General features: G+C 42.0%; 1 protein-coding gene across 2 annotated transcripts in view; it reads left to right on the top strand.

Annotated features, from left to right (window-relative positions):
* Positions 1-22333, top strand: part of nbeab (neurobeachin b) — a 196152-nt gene that overhangs the window by 80418 nt on the left and 93401 nt on the right. Inside the window, exons 19-33 of one of the 2 annotated variants that reach the window (XM_079676159.1) lie at positions 7-88; positions 310-433; positions 1176-1368; positions 1535-2479; positions 3354-3571; positions 3798-3951; positions 5031-5211; positions 6033-6157; positions 6452-6517; positions 6921-7086; positions 8912-9323; positions 18513-18670; positions 20223-20346; positions 21020-21139; positions 21922-22049. In XM_079676159.1, coding sequence (XP_079532285.1) covers positions 7-88; positions 310-433; positions 1176-1368; positions 1535-2479; positions 3354-3571; positions 3798-3951; positions 5031-5211; positions 6033-6157; positions 6452-6517; positions 6921-7086; positions 8912-9323; positions 18513-18670; positions 20223-20346; positions 21020-21139; positions 21922-22049 — 3196 coding nt within the window. The remainder of the gene's footprint in view (positions 1-6; positions 89-309; positions 434-1175; positions 1369-1534; positions 2480-3353; positions 3572-3797; positions 3952-5030; positions 5212-6032; positions 6158-6451; positions 6518-6920; positions 7087-8911; positions 9324-18512; positions 18671-20222; positions 20347-21019; positions 21140-21921; positions 22050-22333) is intronic. The other variant, XM_079676160.1, reaches the window with a different exon arrangement.

The raw sequence follows: 22333 nt of genomic DNA, 5'->3' as shown, positions 1-22333 counted from the left end.
AACCAGATTCTGACAGAGCAGGTGTGCACACAGGTAGTTCACAAACCTCATCCCGAGCCCGACTCCACCATCAAGATTCAGAACCCAAGTAAGCCTGTTATGTGTCACATTGAGTTTTATACTCTCTAAAGCACTCTGTTCTCTGGAATAACTGACAATATGTGTGTGTGTGTGTGTGTGTGTGTGTGTGTGTGTGTGTGTGTGTGTGTGTGTGTGTGTGTGTGTGTGTGTGTGTGTGTGTGTGTGTGTGTGTGTGTGTGTGTGTGTGTGTGTGTGTGTGTATTTGTGTTTGCATAAATGTGATTTCAGTGATTCTCAAGGTGGTAGCAACCCTATTGAAGAATTCCGCCCCCAGTACCGAGCTGATGGAAGTTCGGAGGCTCTTCCTTTCAGACATGATCAAACTGTTCAGTAACAGCAGAGAGAACAGACGGTGAGCAGAACTTAAATCACATTTTACTCGACCGTTCCGTGTTTTATCTTGCTATTTAATGTATCAAGTAAAGAAACATTTTGGTCCTCCTTGTATAATTTTTTAAGAGACTCATGTAGGGATGCTAACATTGGTGCAGAATCATTCTCAGACATAATCCTGATTTCCAGCAGATGCTTCTGTGACTGACAGTTGTTCATTCCTGCTTTCTGTCTTTTTTTCCCTCTAACCACCCGACCACTCCTAAACACACTCTCTTTAAGACATATTACTAATGCAATTAGAAGTCTTTGGAAACCACTGACCTTTATCAACACTGTAATTAGCTTAAAATAACAAGTCTAACTATTTAATATGAATAACCAGAACAACTCACACATATACTACGCACTGGTATTTATGCCTTCCTATTACATGTAGAGAATGTAAGGGAGGATTTAATGCAGACTTATAATGTTTCCCTATTCATAAGGTCTTCTTGTTGTCGAAAGCCAATTGTAAAATAAAGCTTTGCCGATTAAATGTTGCCAATCAAAATCTATCTTTGCAGTCAGACAGTGGTGGTGTTTGACTACAAAAACTAAAATGTCCTGAGAAATGATCCATTTACCACCAACATCAATGAAACATATTAAACTTGCTATAAACAAGAGGATCACAGTTTACTTAAATAACTGAAACTGATTGTATCTGGTTTACATCTGGCATTGTATTTATGTCCTTAATGATGTGTGTGTTGCAGGTGCCTGCTTCAGTGCTCCGTATGGCAGGACTGGATGTTTTCTCTCTGCTTCATCAACCCTAAGAACTCTGACGAGCAGAAGATCACTGAGATGGTGTACAACATATTCCGTATTCTACTGTATCATGCCATCAAGTATGAGTGGGGAGGATGGCGTGTGTGGGTGGACACGCTCTCTATAGCCCACTCTAAGGTCAGTATTTTACTGTGCAGCAAAGAGGAAACACTGACCTCTGCTGTAGAGGCAGACATTATCTATATTAACCTAGCTCTTGAGGTTCTTCAAAAACGATCTTTACAGTCGTTTGCATCATAAATGTGTGCGGCTAACATTGCCTGTGCTATTTCTCTTTTTTTAGGTGACATACGAGGCCCATAAAGAGTACTTGGCTAAGATGTATGAAGAGTACCAGCGTCAGGAGGAGGAGAATATAAAAAAAGGAAAGAAGGGCTTTGTCAGCACCATCTCTGGTCTATCTGCACAGGCTTCTGGCATCAATGGTGTTGTTGAGATCAGAGAAATGGATGATAACTCCAATACACCTGAGAGTGAGAAGGACTATGAGAGTGTGGACTCTCGCATACTGCTGGCTGAGGGGAAGGGGCATGAGGAGGGTATGGTAGATGGAGTCAGCGTCGGTGTTCATGACCTTCTGGTGGACATCAAGGCTGAGAAGGTGGAGGCTACAGAGGTAAAGCTAGATGATATAGAAACTCTGGGAGTATCTGAGAATGGAGCACTGGTGGAAGTGGATTCTCTGTTAGATAGTGTTTATTGTGCTGCTGCAAAAAAGCTCAGGGGCAGCGTGGATGACCACAATGCACACCCCCTCATTACTCTAGATGATGACAAGGACAGTATCCCTCACAGCAACTTTCTGTTTGGCAAGGTGGCAGGCAGCATGGAAGACAAGCTTCTGCCTGATCTGAGTACACCTGAGCCTCTGGTCCTGCCAAGCACACAGCCCAGAGTCCACACCAGTGCCAGTGATGAGCTGGGCCTTCTTGCCCACATGACAGGCCGCTCTGAGCTTGGCTCCTTACCCAGCATCCTGGAGAACGATGAGTTTGAACTACAGGCAGCCATCGAGGGCATCAGCCCTGTGACTGGCTCTGAGAATGAAGCTTCTTCCAAAAGCCCAGAGGTCACTAAGGGTACAGATGGAGCAGAAACTGAAAGAAACTCCTCCATTTTTAAAACCAGCAGTGCAGCAGATACAACAAGCAACACTTCGGACACAGAGAAATCCCACAACGGCAGAGACAAGGATGCGAGGAAGATTCAGACGACAGCCACCACACAGGTCGGTCTGATTATTTATCACAGAGTTCATTCGTTAAAATGGAATCAACAGTACAATCCAACAGAAAAAGGCAAGTTTTCAAATGTTCTGAAAAAGCACAAGTTCACTGAGTTCAGATTCAAAATGCCTGCGAAGCTTTGCCAGAGGGAAATAGAACAACAGACGACCATGAACACATGCAGTGTCGGGGTCGAAGAGTGGAAAGCAAGGAGGGAGAATGTTTGCCATTGTCAGGATGCCTTTTGTGAACAGTTTCATTTCATCTGACCCACAGAGATAATTCCCTTCCTCAGCTCTGGTTGTAATGGGGACAGGATGGCCTGGTGCATATCACGAGTCATCCCTCTGAGACTCAGGAAAGTGGGCTGCTGGAATAGTTGGCTGATCTAACAGGAGGAGAGAAAATAGACAAAGCATTATTCTGCAACAATGTCCTGGGATTTGTTCCTTGTTCCCCTCCTCTCCTATGAGCTGAGCTCTTTCTCAGAGGTCATGCTCTTTGACCTGACTGGGATGGAGGGCCATTGGGAGGAAGGGATTATTTTTAAACCTTTTGTTCGCTATTGCTGATTGCTCATGTTCTTATCGCGCTTTGTTGGCATCAACTTGCTGACTCATTCAACGCATACCTGGATGTTTTAATAAGCTTGTTATGTTTTTTTCTTCAACCACAGGCACACAGAGGTTATCACTTTAATTTGGCAATTCATCATAAATAATGATTAGTATGACAATAGCATTATATCTCATTAGGGTTGCACTTTTGATCTTTAGAGGAGAATAGGATTTGCTACTGTTCTGTTCTCATGATGGACCGTGTTTGTTTATGCAATGCCTAATTAAAAGTTTGTTATTGATTGTTGTCTCCCATCAGAGTCTACATGGCCGCCTTGCCTCTTCGATGGACAGGGACCTATGTGCGGACATTGGCTTCAGGGGGGCGCCCCTAACAGAGGAGCAGCGGCGGCAGTTCAGCCCCGGCCCACGCACTACCATGTTCCGCATCCCAGAGTTCAAATGGTCAGCCATGCACCAGAGACTGCTCACCGACCTGCTGTTTGCGCTGGAGAGTGACGTCCATGTCTGGAGGAGGTGTGTGAATCGCTTTATGTGCGCTTGAAAGGGAGGGTGAGCATGATGCTTGTAGTGCGACAATGATCACCCTTCCATATCAGAGGCAACATATCATTGTATTGCTGGCTGCCTATGAACAGGTTTAGTGTATTGCACAGTAAAATTGCCATATGTTTTATACAATTAGAAATAAAATGCTTTTTCCCATAATAACCCTATTGTATTCTCCCGTCTACTCCTACAGCCACTCCACCAAATCTGTCATGGACTTTGTTAACAGCAATGAGAACATTATTTTTGTCCACAACACCATCCACCTCATCTCACAAATGGTAGACAACATCATAATCGCCTGTGGAGGGATCTTACCCCTTCTCTCAGCGGCAACCTCTCCCACTGTAAGTGCACCTCACTGTCTTCTCTGTGGGGGGATATTGCCATCTAGTGGTGGTTTAATATACACTTTTGGAGCTTTATGACTCATATGTGTTGTGTTTGGGGCTCCCCTTTTGGCTCATCTTAACTCTGTCACAGTAATGTTGAGGACATTATAAACATGTTGTAATGAACCTCCATGTGTGTCATTTATGATTGTTTTATTGATCCTCTGTAATTATCAAATATAAATTGCAGTCTTAAACTAAAATAGATTTTAATTATCCTAATTTGTTTATTTAGTCAGTGCCACATTGTCTGGAGTGCCATGGTTATAATTTTTGCTATTACATTTCTATCTTTAAATTACTTTAATTATGAATCCACAACAGTTTTGTGCTAAATATTCATTAAATAGATCATGTACTATCCCTCTGGTGTATTTAAATCAGCAACCTTCTCACAAAAAATCCTAAGAAAACCTCCCCATGTTAACACGAAGAAAATAAGAGCTAATACAAAAGTATCTATATTGGTCATCTGGACTATGATTTATCACATTTATTTTTGAAAAAAGGAAATAAAAAACATACCCGGTTCAATCATCAAAAAACCAGATGAAGCATAAGGCTTTTTTTATGGTATTTTGAGATTTATTTTATAACACCCCCTATTAACATACATAATAATGGTTATAGGCTACACGTGGTGGTTGAGCTAAATCATGGATGAATTTGTATAAAAAGCACTATTAGGATTATTCTATTTGGTCATCCTAACTTCAAATGTTTTTTTTTATTTGGCAGTGATGGAAGTGCTTTGATATTGTATCTAGTGGTTTGAGTGATATATTAAAATCTTCACCAATTTAAACAATTTTAAATATAATCTCCTCTTGTTCAGAGACTAGAACCTATACTCACTCTAAGGTAACAACGATGACCCCTGCTGCCCTCTTCCTGACCTTTTACCGACTGACTGTCCTGAATACAGCAGCACCCACCACTGTGTCTATCTGTGATACAACAAGAGATGAACGTGGTAGAGATGATATTTAAAACATGTTTTATCTAACTTGTGTCTTCCTTGTTGCTTGTGCAAGACGGAGTTGGAGAACATCGAGGCAACACAGGGCATGTCCTCTGAGACGGCCATCACTTTCCTGTCCCGTCTCATGGTGATGGTAGACGTGTTGGTTTTCTCCAGCTCCCTGAACTTCAGTGAGATCGAGGCGGAGAAGAACATGTCCTCCGGCGGCCTGATGCGTCAGTGCCTCAGACTTGGTGAGATCATGATTGGATGTTTGTCGCTGCCGATGTGAATGATAGCCAGTGCAGTGAGACAGTAAAGCCCTAACAGTATCTCTGTATGCGGTTTTGTAAGGTGGAGTCCATATTTTTCCTGTCACACTGGAAAATTGATGAGCTAGAAAATGCCAAGACAGTATTCTCTTCACACACTAATAATTCCTCTAATCCCCGAAAATCCTCTGTTTGATCAGCAAAGCTAATTAATTTAGGAGTGCTCTGATAATAGTTTACTAAATTGGAAAATGTGCAGGGTTTTAATGCAGCAAAAAATAACTAACAGGATCCTAATTTTGGATCATAGAAAATGTGTGAATGTATGTCTCTTTTGTCTGTTTGCGTGACAATGGTCTATATCTTTTTGTGCCCGTGGCTGTGTGTGTGTGTGTGTGTGTGTGTGTGTGTGTGTGTGTGTGTGTGTGTGTGTATGTGTGTGTGTGTGTGTGTGTGTGTGTGTGTGCGCGTGCGTGCGTGCGTGCGTGCGTGCGAGCCCGAGTGTTTGCCGGATTGTTGACTCAAGTTGTGCTCTGGGGGTTGGGGAAATAGCCGTCAGACTTCAGTGTCCTTCTTGCAAACATACGATTCCTCGTCACTAGCTTTGGTGTGAAATCAGTCTGGCTGCTGATTGAACTCCTTGTCTCTGTCCCAGCAGCAGGAGACAAATAATCATCAGAGATAACTGATTAATTTCAAGAAGGCATGCATCTTATCAACATTTAATTACCATTTAACTCTTAAATGACAGCTGATTTGCATGCTGTGTGGGTGTGTGTGTGTGTGTGTTTGTGTACGTGCAGTGTGTTGTGTGGCTGTTAGGAACTGTCTCGAATGCAGGCAGAGACACAGAGACAGGGGAAATAAGTCTTCCATTCATAACAACAAGACTCAGGAAATCCTGCAGAACGCTGTGACTTGCAACAAGGTAGGATGTTTGGTATCTGTGCCCAAAAAAAAATCAATTTACACCTAAACACTTTGCCCCATGGGGAACATTAGACCTGCACTGATTCTACACAACCTCTCCTATTCTAAGCATCTCTTACATACATACATACAAAGGTCGGCAGATATTTTGGTTACAAATGTACAATATTCTGAACTCTTCCAAAGAAAAATAATAGAAGTACATAAGCTAAACAAAGTAGCATGTCATATTGTGTTGTCTTTCTGCTTTAGACAGCCATAGAGTAACCCTAGTAACCTGTCTCCCATCAAGGACCCTGATCGCCTCCTGCAGGATGTGGACATCAATCGGCTTCGCGCTGTGGTCTTCCGTGATGTGGTGAGTGCTCCTCTGTGTGTGTGTGTGTGTGTGTGTGTGTGTGTGTGTGTGTGTGTGTGTGTGTGTGTGTGTGTGTGTGTGTGTGTGTGTGTGTGTGTGTGTGTGTGTGTGTGTGTGTGTGTGTGTGTGTGTGTGGATATGCACGGCATGACCCTGACTTGGCTGCAAGTAGTAGATAAAAATAGGATTTTAATTTTTTGACAGACAAATTGGCAAATCATCAGGTAAAACACAAAGTGTCATTTCAAAGAATGTATTGAGAATGATGGCAGATCTTTGAATGTGTTTCCCTTCTTTATGCAGGGTGCACAGAGAAAGCATTTCAGGCCACAGCAATGGGTTGTGTAAAATAAGGTCATCTGAATAGAAAGTGACATCACCGTTTTGTGATCCCTCTCTGTAGGATGACAGTAAGCAAGCCCAGTTCCTGGCTTTAGCTGTGGTGTACTTCATCTCTGTCCTGATGGTCTCCAAGTACCGCGACATCCTGGAGCCCCAACGCGAGACGGCCAGAATAAGCCAATCAGGTCGCAGCATGCGTCAGGAGATCAACTCACCAACCAGCACAGGTGCTGACAGCTGTGCCCTCCTTTCTTACATCCATTCTTCCTGCTCATAAATCTTGTCTGTGACTTTGTCTGATATAAATGAATGGTGAGTGTCCACGTTCCTCTCTAATGCATTGCTGCCAGAGCTCAGAGCTCATTCAGTAAAATAGCAGGAATATCCTGCCTGCACTCCACTGGCTCACCTATGATTAATTCATGAGCTCTGCTAATTGCACTGCACAGAATTAAATGTGGAAGCTGAGGCTGGTGATGCTAGTTATGAACTTGAAAAGGCATCATCGTTCTCCGTGAAACCAAAGGTAATATATGCCTCAGGTCATAAATCATACATTAAGCCACATGAAAGGAAACCAAAAAGGTTTAACTCAATGACTGCTGCAGTGCCAACTTGCTATTATGAGATGCTCGAGTGAGCATACTTTATCAACTTCCATTCAGAGAAGGGTGAAGCGAATCAAAGAAACAAGAGGAAGAGGAGAGAGGCCAAAGGAAATATGAAAGTGTAATTTGAAGTGCCCGGAACACATGGAGAACAAAGACAGAGAAGATGAGAGATGGGAAAGCGGCAGCATGCTGGCCAACTGTGGGCTTTTGGGGCAGTGGAGCCAGGCTTGCTATTTTCAGCCCCATCTGTCAGTGCCCATTAGGCAAGCAATCCACCAGAGGAGAATGGGATCATAGAGGTTGCTGGAAGGAGAGAAGCACACTGACGCCTTCATACGATTCACCAGAAAAATAGGGGAATTTTCCAGGCGGCATGTGGCAGACGATTGTGTGATGGACCAGGAAGCCAGATGACTTGCTAGCTAAATCAGGCCCTGTTGACCTCATTACAGGGCATGTGATGAATATTAATACAGCTGGCCTTGCATCTACTGTAGGTACCCAATGAGTTAAAGTTAACCAAAGTCAGACTACAAAGGAACTTCTGCAGGTTTCTGGGAGAAAAAGACAACAGTTGTTTGCTTTATAGTTAATGCAGTTTCAACATATGAAGAGACAGAATGCTACAGATTCACAGTCAACATATCATGTACTGTACATAGAAGGGTGCGGTGTGCAGAAGAATAGAGCAGCTGACTCCTGCATCAGCGTTTCAAAGCTTTTTTAAATAGAAGGCCTTCCAGGGCTTAAGGCATGAGGAAGATAAAGATATAAAAGGATTTATGTTTTATTAGCATAGAAGGAGAATAACAGAGAGATAATCTCAAGAGGATCAGAGCTTCTGGAGAGAGATCTAAGAAGCTGCGTGGGCACATGGCTCGTTCTATACATGCTAAATCACCTCTTGGCTAGGTAATATAAAGCTAGCGCTGGAATAAAGTTTTATTCGTTGGCATTAGTTTACTGGTTTCTAATCTCTATCTTACTTCTCATGGCATATAATAAGAATATCTATTACCAATATGAGTAATCAGAATCAGAATACCTTTATTAGTCCCACAGAGTGGACATTTAAATTGTTACAGCAGAAAAGAGCCAAAGACAGCTTAATGTTACCTAAGAAGCATCCATCAAAAAATTATAATAAAAAAGGTACACAATATGTTAACATACATATAGCACAGGAATTAAGGGATGATTTAATTAGTGACTACTTTAATCCCTAAACTCACTAAAGCAGTAAAAGCATCAAATCTGAGGATCTGTATGAAATCATTGTACATTTTATGAGTTTAGGTTATTGGACTGTTGATAAAACAACAATTTGAAATGTTTTACTAAATGATTAATCAATTAAAAATGATAAAGAAAATGAACATTTGTAATAAAGTTATTTATGTGTGTGTGTGTGTGTGTGTGTGTGTGTGTGTGTGTTCCACAGAAACCCCCCTAGCATTTGACAGCAGTAAAGACCACCTTGCACAATCAGACCTCCACCTGGAGAGCTCCCTTCCCCACACAGACTCTGGTATCGGAGAGGAGCAGGTAGCCAGCATCACTAACGGCTCTGATCTGGAGCACAGCACAGGAGTGCTCATATCTACCCTGTCCTCAGAGGTGAAGAGGTCTCAGGAGAGTCTGTCTGACTCTGAAACGCTGCTGAAACCCCCCTCCTCCATCATCAGCATTAGCCAGCCCAAAAAGGGAATCAATGTGAAGGAGATTCTGAAAAGCCTGGTGGCTTCTCCAGTTGAGGGCCTGGAGGCTGGGCTGGAGCCCCTGTCCTACCCGGACCCTGCTGCAAACCCCCAGGCCCACGCCATGCTGCCCATGCAGTTCCACTCCTTTGACAGGTGAGGAAGTGTCAGTGTTTGGTGGTCTCTAGTGCCCAAAATCACATTTGGAGGAGTTTTAGCCATATTCTAAAGATCATATAGACCAGGGGTGTCAAACTCAATTTCATCTCGGGCCACATTAGCATCATGGTTGCACTCAAAGGGCCAGTTTACAAGACTATATAAACATACATATATAAATATTTAATATATTTAAAATAATGTATTATATTACATGATTGCCTCTGCATTGGATTATTCTCGGATAGGGTAATAACTTCAGTGAGAATGTCACAAAATGATTTAAAAAGAAAAGCCAAATTCTGGAAAAAAAAGTCCAAATAAAAAAATAATAACTGACATTTAAAAAAAAAGTCAGAATCTGAGAAAAAGTCAAATTCTATGAAGAAATGCATATTTTGAAGAAAAAAAGTCAAATTCTTAGAAAAAAGTCAAATTTGAGATGCATTGTGGGACATGTAGTTTATGGGCAACGTGCTTCTGTAAATCGGCATGTAACCGTATAATAAACATATTATATTCTTTGCAAGCTCTTGTGGGCCACATACAATGAAGTCACGGGCTGGATTTGGCCCCCTGGCCTTGAGTTTGACACCCCAACTATAGACTGTACATCGACCCTTTTCATGCCTTAGCTTTTGCTTTTCAGTTTATTTCCAGAATCCCATTGGTTAATAGTACATTTTTTGAAAGAGACTTAATTAACACAATCCCTTTAGTTTACAAATTCATCACAGTAAATATGTATTCTGCATTAAAAATAACAAAACGAGGCATAAAGTTAAAACCGGCATAGACTATATAAGAAGGGGGATAATCAGTGATTATCCCCCTTCTTATATAGTCTATGCCATTGGGGGACGTCACGTCCCCCAATGGTTCATCAACAATGGTTTCGAGGTTTGGCTTTTCGACCGTCCTCGTTTTTTTACTTGCAACCAGAAATGCTAAATACAACCAAATCCTGAAAATACATCTTAGGCGACACAATTGTAACAACTTTAATGATAAAAAAACACACAATAAAAGAATAAATGTTTTCAATCCAAATCACAATAATCTAGTGATGGTCATTTTCTTGTAGACTTCTATTCAAGAGGAGATCTTTCTGCAACAGTGAGGACCCTCCCTCCCTCTGCTGGAGGTGTAGATAAATTAAGCCTGATTAAGCCACAGTTCAAAGTCATAATATATGTATGTTGAATCCAGTTTAGACAAAACATTTGTTATACTTGAGTGTTTTATTTCATTTCCATTTATTTTCATTTAATCGTTTATTTGAACAGTGACAATGCACATTAATGAACACTTAAGACAAATAATGCTTCAAGTGTAAATATGCCGGATTTTAGCTATGAGCTCATTTCCATCCGCAGTCCCTCACATACAACATATAAGAACATGACATTTATAAAGAAATGTATTGTTCTTAATCTGTGAGACTATCTTTAACAAAACCAAACACAGACCTAGATGACATAAAAAAAGACAAGTCATTATTAAATGTTTGACTATCATTCTATGATGTTTATATTTCTCTGAGGAAAGCTTTGATTTCATGCCATAACATTGTGTGTGTGTCTGTGTGTGTGCATGCTATCACTCAAGTGAGTGTAAAATGCTGATGATAATCCTCTGGGTTTATTTAAGTAATCCAGAATACCACTAATGGCTCCTAAATAGCATGCTACACATTATTCATTTCAGGCCACTTATATTGTATTCATCCCCCACGGCAAGGAATTCCTGTGTTTGAAAAGGTCTCTGAAGCATTGTGGCACTGCTGCGGTTTATTTACGTTCCTGGATTAGATAAACCCACACAGTAATCTGTCTGGATTTGAAAGTTTACAAACCTGTTCCTGCAGGGATTTCAAGCTTCAAGCCCCTGATCCCTGTCTCCTATGGTTGATAACGTTTGGAAGATCACATTTTTTGCTGAAAGTAATTTGAGTTGGTTTATCATAAAACAGAAACTCATCCAGTTTCTCCTGTGTTTAGGTAGAGAGAGAGAGACAGAGAGAGAGAGAGAGAGAGAGAGAGAGAGAGAGAGAGAGAGAGAGAGAGAGAATAATCACTGCCAGCCCCCAGAGAGGCGGCAGAGGACACACTGAGTCAGGGGGAACAATGGGGCCTCCTTTCTTTTTGTATGCATGCTGCGGAGCTGAGCTGGGCCGAGGTGAGCCTGATGAATAGGGGAAGAGATGGAGGAGTATGTGGTGAGAGGACAGCTGAGAGGGTGGGGGTCTCCAGGGTGTTGATGACAGATTAAACAGAAGCGGCCTCACGCCACACCGTGCCCGGCCCTGTCGCCCTCACCGCTCACACCCCTAATGGAACCTGGCAGCCTGAAATGAGTCGCCACAGCAAAGTGTATTATTTTTGAGATGCTTTCACACAAACCCTCCTGACCACATATACAACTTTGTTCCATGCTTTTCATGTCACTCCCCCCCTTCCGGCCTCTATTTGCTGTGTCTAATTGTTTGCCACCTGCCAGCAAAATGAGCTGCCAGACATGGACAAGCCTTTCATTTGTGTGTCGGGGCGACAATAGATTGGGAGTGACAACATCAAAAAGGAAAAAGGAGGGGGGAAATGGCTTGAAATGGGGTGCACAGGGGCAGTCGTAACAGAGGTCCCTGTGCTGCAGGCCTTCATGGAGGAGGTTTAAATTACTCAGCATCCAGATGTCCGTTAGACCAGATGGAAATACAGTAAGTCATCCTTAACTTCTTCCGTTTTACACCTGTCCTTCCCATAATGCCCCATAATGTAGTGTTGCTTACAGATTCGTTTTTCCCATAAAGAAGAACAAAGGTAATTGGTTTTATTTGAATTTAAGAGTTGATGCTGAGCAGATTATCTCTTTATCTATCTCTGTATTTATATTTAAAACAAAAGCAATATTAGACTAGGTTTGCTGGATTTATGAAGGAAACATCCGTTGGTTACACTTTACACTGCAGTCATCTCCCGCCACCTCATTAATATTAATGCCAAGATTAATCCTTGCTTTATTCTCTACAAGTAAATTAACACAATTCTATTAATAAAATATGCGCTAGATAATCTATACATGATTCATGAGTACTTCACTAATTAATTATTCATTAAAAGAGTTTCATGTTTTTATCTTCATCCTGTAGGTTTAATGTAACGTCCCAGCTCTGCCTAACAACAAGCAGGCCTCAGCTGGAAGATACAAGCAGTGAATACATTTGGAAAACAAGATAACATCCATGATGGCTTCAGATAATCAAAACACGCTAGTGATATCTGAAGATGAGATCTCAAGGAGAAGAGCAATAGATCTGCTAAATAAATAATGATTGTCATCCGTGTTCTTTGAGGCTCAGCTGTATCTCTGGAGATGATCACATTTCAGAACTTCACTGGCTCTTTTGAAATCTCAAAAACGTTTTCCTGTTTGTATTTGTTATTTGGTATATCTGTTGTCTCTTAATGTGTATTATATTCTACTTTTTTTATTTTTGTCCATAGAAAACCGACCAAGCTATTTAATGTATTATAAAACTGCAAGATAAACACCAAAAAGCCTAAAATACATCAAAGCCAAGTTAGTGCAGCTATTTTTGCTTAATCTATTCCATGGATTGTGGATATACGGTTTAATTGCGACATAAAAAACTGCAATGTTTTGTTGAGGGAGGGTTTCTGGGTATTTTCTACAGTTGACAACAAGCTAGCTCGTGACAGAGCAAAGGCCTGGCCTGTGTCACCCAGAGTAACTGCCGGAGATTGGACGAGACATTATCTGGCACCCTTGCAAACCCAAAGGCCAACTGCAGACGTGATAAGGACGAGCTTTCCTTCTCCTTCCTGTCGGGGAGTTTTTGCAGGACCCCTGCCACTGCATGCTGTTTAATCCTGGGCCAATCAGATAGCTTGTGAACAGAGGTCTGCTGTGTTAGTGGTGTGTCTGCTGTTACACAAGGTCACAAGTGTATCTTTCATCTCCAGCATCCACAAGCTTTTTTCTTTACATGTTTAATTCATGAGCTTTGCCCCTTTCTCTCTTTGCACTATGTGATGGTTTGTACAGTAGCTTTTGCAAATAAAAGGGAATCCACGACTATCATTAATAAATTACATTATTCATGTTTTACTCCAAGCATCTCAGTTGGAGGAATTGCTTTTTTTGAACTACTTCCCCCTGATCAAGCTTTAAGAGTTGGGTAGCTACAGATAGTACACACCCTCTGCTTGATATACTTAGAACTATATCTGGAGCTATGTCAACAGGGTGAAACTGCAATCAACCAGTTGGAGTATTGTTATGTCTGGAAAGTGCTTAGCAGTATTGTTATTGGTGTCTTTTTATAAACCACATTATGTTTCTTTCATTACGAGTAACAATGTGTCCCTTCCTTTTATATTAACATTAGGTACCTAGGAACCTACTCAGCGATGGTTTTCTTTTAACTTTTGAGCCTTTGGCATCAAAAAAATCCAAGGAGAGTCTCAGTTAATTAAACTGAAATGCGTCGATTAAAAAATAGTCCTCATATGCAGACAAAATGTTGTTTTTTCACAAGATGTGAGAGATTCTCTTATAAAATAATAATTAGCACATCTTCCTTACTTCTGCTGAACTCTGCTGCAAAAGATGAGCTTCCAGATATGTTTTCTAGTTTCCCATCTTACATATTTAGGAATAATAAGGCAACCCAGTCTCGAAAAGACTGTCCGTAATAATTGAAATGTTATTAATCCACTATTTGGAACTAGTGAGATGGAGAAATGTAACAAAATGTTCTGGAAGGATATGTATTATATAAATTCTTAGTTAAATGTATTGTTAACCACCTCCTATAGACAACAACATGTCAATAATAATATATAAAATAAACAAGAAAGCATACTCCCAATTTGTATCACATAACTCATAACTGACTCATTTTTAAAAGCACATCATATAAAAAAATGTATTTAGGCCAAATGTTATTTTATTTATGTCAAATTGACTTGCAACCTGTTTTAACACGATGTGGGAATGCCATCCATAGCTTGATGTGACAGCCATTATGTTAGTGTGACAAGCTGTCAGTGTCCCTGCAACCCAGAATGAACGCTCCTAATCGATGACTTCTATAATATGACTCTCCATCACAAACGTCTCAGACTCACAGGGTATACAGCTGAGAAATTGCTTGCCTTAAGGTTGCAGCCCCTTTATTCTATATCAATAAGTCAATGGGTTAGACATTTTAATCATATAATATTCATCAGCAACAACGCCAATGTGGCTATGCACCATGTAGGCTTGGAAATGTTATACAGGCATAGTTTAAGAACATTTTGTACTAATACAATTTCCATTGTTGTTTTTTTAAATGTGATTATATTTAATTATTATACAGAGGAAGTGGATTGGTGAAAAAAACATTCTCTGCAGGAATATCTTTATTGTCTTTTATACTTTTGAAGGCACACATGCATTATGCATCATACAGTGTTTGGATCCATATGTGTAGAATATGTATTCTTGTATATATGAGTATTTGATACGATTATGTACGTTTATACATGGAACTAGATTAGGTACAATCATTCAAATAATATTACATTTTTTCTTTCTTGCCTTTAATTATTCATGGTTCATTCTAACTTTTCTGTTATTTGTCTTGCATCTGTACTTTCAAAGTCAGTTTCTTTCTAAACGGCGACTTTTATTTAGGGTTAAGATGAATGTAGGCTATAATCCACATACATGTCTAACACTCTTCCTCCACATCAAAGCCCAGATGCTGCTCTGTATGTCTTCACAGAGCAAATGCCAAAAGCAAAGGTCTTGAATCTCATGCTCAATGAGCCGTAGTTCTGTCAGTTCCAACACAGACGGCAGCTAGCAAACGTCTGTCAGTAAAAACGGCCAAGATGCTCCTGGAGAGCCTCTCATTAGGGTTGGGGATGTTTTGGGCTCCTTCAAGCAGAGCAGAGGGAAGCCGACGGCCACCAGTGACAGGACAAGATGTAAGGCAAAGTGTAGTAGCTCTCTGGCTGGCCTCTGCTCTCTGGTTTATTTACTCCAGCCTCCCGTGTGTATGTGTTTGCATTGCTTTATGCTGACAGATGGAGTAACAGGTCAGGATGTTTACCTTCCCCTATGTCCTGACTAACGTCTGGGCACACTCGCGCTGGCTCCGCTTGAGAGCAGTAGGAGATGATAAAGATCATAACTGCTCTCTTTTATTACTTCAAATAAAAGCTGTTTTTTAAATTATCATGATTATTATTAATGAAATTATTTCTGAATAATAAAAAAACTTTTATTTGAAGTAATGAAGTAATGAAAGCCTCCAGATGCTGACTGTACTGAAATGTAGTTGTATTATGACAAGCTTTTTTTTCTTCAACGGCAAGTTGAAGTTAGTCAAGTTTTGCAAGATATAAAATGTACAACACATGGCATACTGTCGGAGGGCATTTACAATACAGTGTATCAAAAAATATCATTAGTTATCATAGTCTGTTCTTGGGCTGTATTTGGGGGACCAAGGTTTCAAAATATACTCACATTGGGCTTCTCAGCTCAACTCAACATTTATATTTGATCTTACCTGCTATCATATTACATTACATTACTTTACATTGCATTTAGCTGATGCTTTTATCCAAAGTGACTTACAATAAGTACATTCGACCAGGAAGATACAACCTTGAAGAAAACAGAATCATATAAGTACATCAGGTTTCATAGAGCCAAACATTTCAAGTGCCACTCAACTGGCTTTAGATAAGCCAGTCCTTTATTAGTATATAAGTGCTCTGTTAGCAGTTCTTTGTTAGTAATTCTATCGCTCAAAGTGGAGTCGAAAGAGATGAGTTTTCAGTCTGCGCCGGAAGATGTGTAAGCTTTCTGCTGTCCTGATTTCAATGGGGAGCTCATTCCACCATTTTGGAGCCAGGATAGCAAACCCACGTGTTTTTGCTGATGGGAACTTGGGTCCCCCTCGCAGTGCGGGTGCAGCGAGCTGTTTGGCCGATGCAGAGTGAGGTGCACACGCAAGTACCAGTGTCTTGAAGTGGATTCTAGCAGTTACTGGAAGCCAGTGAAGTGAGCGGAGCAGCGGCGTGCTGTGGGAAAATTTTGGAAGGTTGAAGACCAGACGAGCAGCTCCATTCTGGATGAGCTGCAGAGGTCGGATGGCACATGCAGGTAGACCAGCCAGGGATGATGACGAGAGCCTGGACCAGAACCTGCGTTGTTTTCTGGGTCAGGAGGGGACGTATCCTCCTGATGTTGTAAAGCGTGTATCTGCAGCAGCGGGTTGTAGCAGCGATGTTTGCAGTGAAGGACAGTTTGTCATCTAGGATCACACCCAGATTCCTTGCAGTCTGAGTCGGGGAAACAAAAGAGGTGTCGATGTTGATTGTCAGGTCAAGAGTGGGACAATCTTTTCCAGGAAGGAAAAGCAGTTCAGTCTTGTCAAGGTTGAGCTTGAGGTGATGAGCAGACTTCCACTGAGAAATGTCTGCTAGACAAGCAGATATGCGTGCGACGACCTGGGTCTCTGAGCGGGGAAAGGACAGAATTAATTGGGTGTCGTCAGCGTAGCAGTGGTATGAAAAACCATGCGGGCTAATGACTGATCCAAACGAGTTTGTGTACAAGGAGAAGAGGAGGGGACTGACAACAGAGCCCTGAGGGACCCCTGTAGTTAATTGACAAGGGTCGGACTCGGACCCTCTTCAAGTTACCCTGTAAGTACGGTCTTTGAGGTATGAGGTGAGGAGGGAAAGTGCAGAGCCTGAAACTCCAAGTTTTTGGAGAATGCGAAGGAGGATCTGATGATTCACCGTGTTGAATGCAGCAGACAGGTCCAAAAAGATGATGACAGAGGAGAGGGAGGCTGCTTTAGCCGTGTGCAGTTCCTCAGAGAGAGCAAGGAGGGCAGTTTATGTTGAGTGACCTGCCTTGAAACCAGGCTGGTGCGGATCCAGAAGGTTGTTCTGATGGAGATAACAGGAGAGTTGTTTAAAGACAGCGCGTTTAAGTGTTTTAGACAGTAACGGGAGGAGAGAAACAGGCCTGTAGTTTATAACATCAGACGGGTTGAGAGTGGGTTTCTTTAGGAGAGGGTTTACTCTTGCCTCCTTGAGACTGTTTGGAAAGTGACCAGAAGTTAGAGAAGTGTTGATGAAATGGGTGAGAAACGGTAGAATATCAGGAGCGATAGTCTGAAGGAGGTTTGAAGGGATAGGGTCCAGAGGACAGGTGGTAGGACGGGCAGAGGTAATGAGGGTAAGAACCTCTCTTGGAGAGAGAGGGGAGAAGGAGGTTAGTGTGTGGGTGAAGGGAGGGTCTGGTGACCCAGCGGTGAGTAAAGGTGAGTCAGAAAAAGAAGACCGAATATCATCAACCTTTTTTTCAAAGTAGTTAACAAAGTCGCTTGAAGGGAGGAGGGGGAAGGGGCTTTGGGGGGGGGGGGCGTCCAACAGGGTGGAAAAGTTTGAAAATAATTTTTTGGGATTGGAATAGGAAGATTGGATCTTACCTTGAAAGAAAGTGCTTTTTGCCTGAGAGATCGAAGCAGAGAAAGAGGAGAGGAGAGCCTGATAGGTTAAGAGGTCGTCATGGTATTTGGGTTTCCACCGTTTCCGCTCTGTTGCCCGAAGGATGGTTCTATTAGCACGCAGTGCGTCATTTAGCCAGGGAGAGCTATATAGCTGGCTTATTTTATTTTACATCCGGTTCCTGGCGACTGTCCTGAAGAAAAAGTGTAGTTAACCCACAGTTCAGCAGTCTTTTTTATCATTATAGCAAGGCTACATATCAGATGCATTGTTCTATGACTTTATTACAAGTGGATTATGCAGTTAGCACCTGTAGGGATTTACTGTCTTTCTCAACAGCACTTTGACAGGGACGATACTTGTAAGCAGAGGACATGAACCGACCTGCTGACTAAAAACTCTGCTGACCCTTTAGATAAATGTTTCTCTTGCTGTTAACACTGCTACAGAACAATCTAAACATCTCCCATCATGCATATGAATGGTACTTTGTGTGTGTGTGTGTGTGTGTGTGTGTGTGTGTGTGTGTGTGTGTGTGTGTGTGTGTGTGTGTGTGTGTGTGTGTGTGTGTGTGTGTGTGTGTGTGTGTGTGTGTGTGTGTGTGTGTGTGTGTGTGTGTGTGTGTGTGTGTGTGTGTTTCTTGTAGGAGTGTGGTGGTGCCTGTGAAGAAAACCTCCCCTGGCAGCCTAGCAGTTCACACAGGGGGAGGCAGTAGTAGCACCTCTGCCGGGCTGACAGCTGGCAGCACTCCCAACATCTTTGCTGCTGCCTCTGCGACCCCCAAAAGCATGATCAACACCACAGGTAGGTCACGCACAAGGGTACTGGAATATACTCCTATATTTAAGATACTAAATGTAGCCCTGGTAAAGTGGTTAATTTCAAATTATACTACTCTTTGCCATTTCAGTTATAACTGTTCACCATAATGACCTTTCTTTCTGTGATGCCATTCCAAGAACTGAAACAAAGCTGCTGGATCATGTGAGCCTGTATGCCTCCGCAGGGGCCTGTTGTAACCACTAGAGGGCCCTCTTCACCTTCCTATCAGCGTCTGCTGCAGCTCTGCTGTGGCAAATAAAAAATGCTCTCCTTCAGCCGCAAGCCTTCCTCCTGATACAGCCAAACCACAACAACTCCATTTTAATCCACCTCAGTAGATTGTAACAGGGAATATTATTGGTACGAATGGCTCTCCTGTGTTCTGTGTGTTCCTGTCTGATTGACTGCAGGGTCCCCCCCACCCCCGCTGTCACGCTGCTTCTCTCTGGGCTCTGCTGCATTTAGCCAGTTCCACCTCAGGGCTCCTGTAGTCCAGGCCTCTGAAAGGACCCACTTAACACCAAGAACCATTAGGAGCTCCAACACCTTTTTAATGTGCTCCATTAAAAAAAGTCTCCCTCTCCTCTCTCTGAGCCCCTCTGCAGGAATGTGAGAAATGTATCCAAGTCAAAATGTGCTTTGAGCTAACGCCACAGGCCCTCACCCAGACCCGTGATCTCACTCGATATGATGTTCTCCTCTCACAAGGACAAGTCATGATGATGTTATACTTGTGTCTCAGGGTTTACCTTTACATTACTACACTCAGATAGCCTGACTTGGCTTTGATACTGAAGGAAATGTTAACTTACAAATTTGATGCATCGTCTTGGTATGACAAATTGTTCCATACTGTATGTTGCTGCTGGCACTGCTCTGGCCAACCAGCGGAGGTGCACTTAGATTTAGTTACAGATTGGGTGCACGATGTGACATGCTTACCAAGTTTTCATTTGTTTAACTTGGTTGAAATTTGCGCTGACTGCTAAAGTCCACAATTGAGCCAGACTGCAGCTGTTTTCCTATAACTTGCCATTCGGTTTTCTTCCTTCCGTTTTTTTGTCTGTGTGACATGGCGTTCATGTACAGCTTCTGGAGGTGAGACTGAATTGTAACTTTAGTCAACATATTCTGATGTGTTTTAAATATTTGACAAAAAAGCTGTACTATAAAAATAAAATACTACATCATTTACAGTATCTCACTCTAATCGTTGCCCCTTCCCTTTGGAACTCACTCCCAAAACACATCAGAAACTGCACCAACCTCCCCAACTTGAAAACATTGACAACAATTAATATTTTTTAGACTGGCTTTTAATGTGTGATTAATGTTGTGTCCTAGAGTTAGATGTTATGTAAGCTCGATTTTACTTTCAACTTTTATTTTTTACATGTATTATTATTACATGTATTTCGATACCTAAAAGTTGATTGTTACCTCTGTTAAATTTGTAAAGATTATTATACAACAATTATAATACATATTAAACGGTAATACTAATATGGAATGCTGCTGTTGGTCTTTACTGCAGGAGCCACGGATGCAGCCCCCTCTTCCTCCTCTTCCTCCAGTTTTGTGAACGGAGCCACCAGTAAGAATCTCCCGGCCGTGCATACGGTGGCACCCATGCCTGAAGACACAGAAGAAAGCATGAGGTACAGCAGGGCCCTCTCTGTTCAGCACTACTTCTATTTCCTGTTAGCTAACATTATTATTATTATTAAAATGTTGCACCTAATGTTTTCAAATCTACTCGTATACATATTCGAGGGTGAAAAGCTTTCAAACGCATTTTATTTGACATAGGTAGGTATTTTCTTTGTCTCTGCATTGTGAAAAACAGACGACAAATAAAAGTTGAAGTGTTTTTGTCTTCAGGCAGTAAAGTGAGGCCTAATTCTTTGTGTATATTTGTGTATTTCGGTGTGTATATCTTGTCGTGACCTTGACTCATCTGCTCTAATAGTTTGTGACAGGCGCCCTTAGTCCTGCTCTCCCCCTGACGGCTGAGCGCCCAGGTCTTTCTCCAGACTCTCTCTCTTTCTCTTTTCAGTTGCCATGGCAGCAGTAACCGACATCACTTAGCGTAACTGTGAAGTCAATGATAGGACTGTCTCGCTGCAGAGTCTCATATCTGAGATGAGCAGAAAAACAGCTAGGCTAAACTGCCTGCTCCACTATGAACTGAAAATAATAAATATGACTATAAATATGGATTTGATCATATGTATTGAATAATTTCTTCATGTAAAAAAATAGCTAAATCACAAAACAACATGAAGCAAGTTCTGCCTGTGGTTTCATTTGCAATTGTTCTTTCTATTTCAGCGCCTTTTGTGAAGTGGACCAGTGTTCACTGCGCCAGGGACAGACCCCTCCCGAGCTCAAACCCTTTAGCTCCCTGACAGGATTACAAGCAGCCTCCAGAGATGCAGGCCAGTGTCTTAGGCAAGGACATTTCTGTTAGCCAGACCCACTTCAACCTGCTTTGAATGCCAGTGTGTCATCCCCATGCTCTGTTTTCCCAGGGTGCAGGAAGGCAGATTACACTCTACACCCCCATACTAAACCAATCCTTCCTCTCCTTTTTTTGTTTCTCCCTACCCTGCTGCTCTCTGCCTATCTTAGCTGGAAAAACAAGCCTTTTCTGTCCTCATGTTGATGACTAGTATCAGTGTGTGCGACATAAGAGTGCAGAGATATGTTGCAGCTTGAGTCGTATCTCTGCTTGTATACAGTGTGAGTTGTAAGGCTGCATGACTCCAGCTCACAGTTTCTCCGAGGCTCTTGGATAATGTCAGACAGCAGCATGTAGTGAGTGTGTAGGAGATAAGGAACTTGCCTCTGCAGTCTGCAGAAAAACTGTGATATCCGATGTTTAAGCCTGGCACGATAACACAACAAAGAATGCAAACAACGGCTGATAAATCCTCTTTGACAACAATCGAATGTTCTCTCATCTCCAGTGATAGCAGCTTTAATCTCATGGATACCTAGCTTGGTTTGCATCCTCTGAAATGTGTTAGTTACCCTCTGCACTCAGAGACCCTATCAGTGTGGCTACATGCTAACTAGTACTAGCTGTGTGCACCTGGTTGACACTGAGGGTGCATTTTTTCTGCCATACCCTTGATGAAAGGGCACAATCCTACTTCCCTTACATTTCTACTCTAATTCAGGTGTCTCATTTCCCTTTCATGACTTCTTTCTTGATGTGTTTTTTTTCACAGCATAACTACAAAGCTGGAGAGGGCCTTGGAGAAGGTGGCCCCCCTGCTGAGAGAGATCTTCGTGGACTTTGCGCCCTTCCTGTCGCGCACCCTGCTGGGAAGCCATGGGCAGGAGCTGCTCATTGAAGGTACAGATGTTGTCTAGTTCATTTCTTTCTTCAAACTGCCCCAACCACCCTGCTCGCCCTGTTTGTAGTACACCGGCTGCCTCATTTATGGATGCATACGCAGTGGTAGGTGTTGACAGCAAAGTCACTATTTTGCACACAAGCTAGGAGTCTGCCAAGAGTGATTATATCTGCTCTCACTTTCATTCATCTTCTGACGGCTGTGTGTTTTGCTTTCTTCGTGATTCACTCCACATATTCAGGATTATTCCGAGATGTGGTATTTTTAAACATCCTTGTTTCAC

Source organism: Notothenia rossii, assembly GCF_949606895.1.
Source record: "Notothenia rossii genome assembly, chromosome: 4".
Classification (NCBI taxonomy): Eukaryota; Metazoa; Chordata; class Actinopteri; order Perciformes; family Nototheniidae; genus Notothenia; species Notothenia rossii.
The sequence above is the reverse complement of the archived record's forward strand: the minus strand, read 5'-3'. Positions and strand labels throughout refer to the sequence as shown.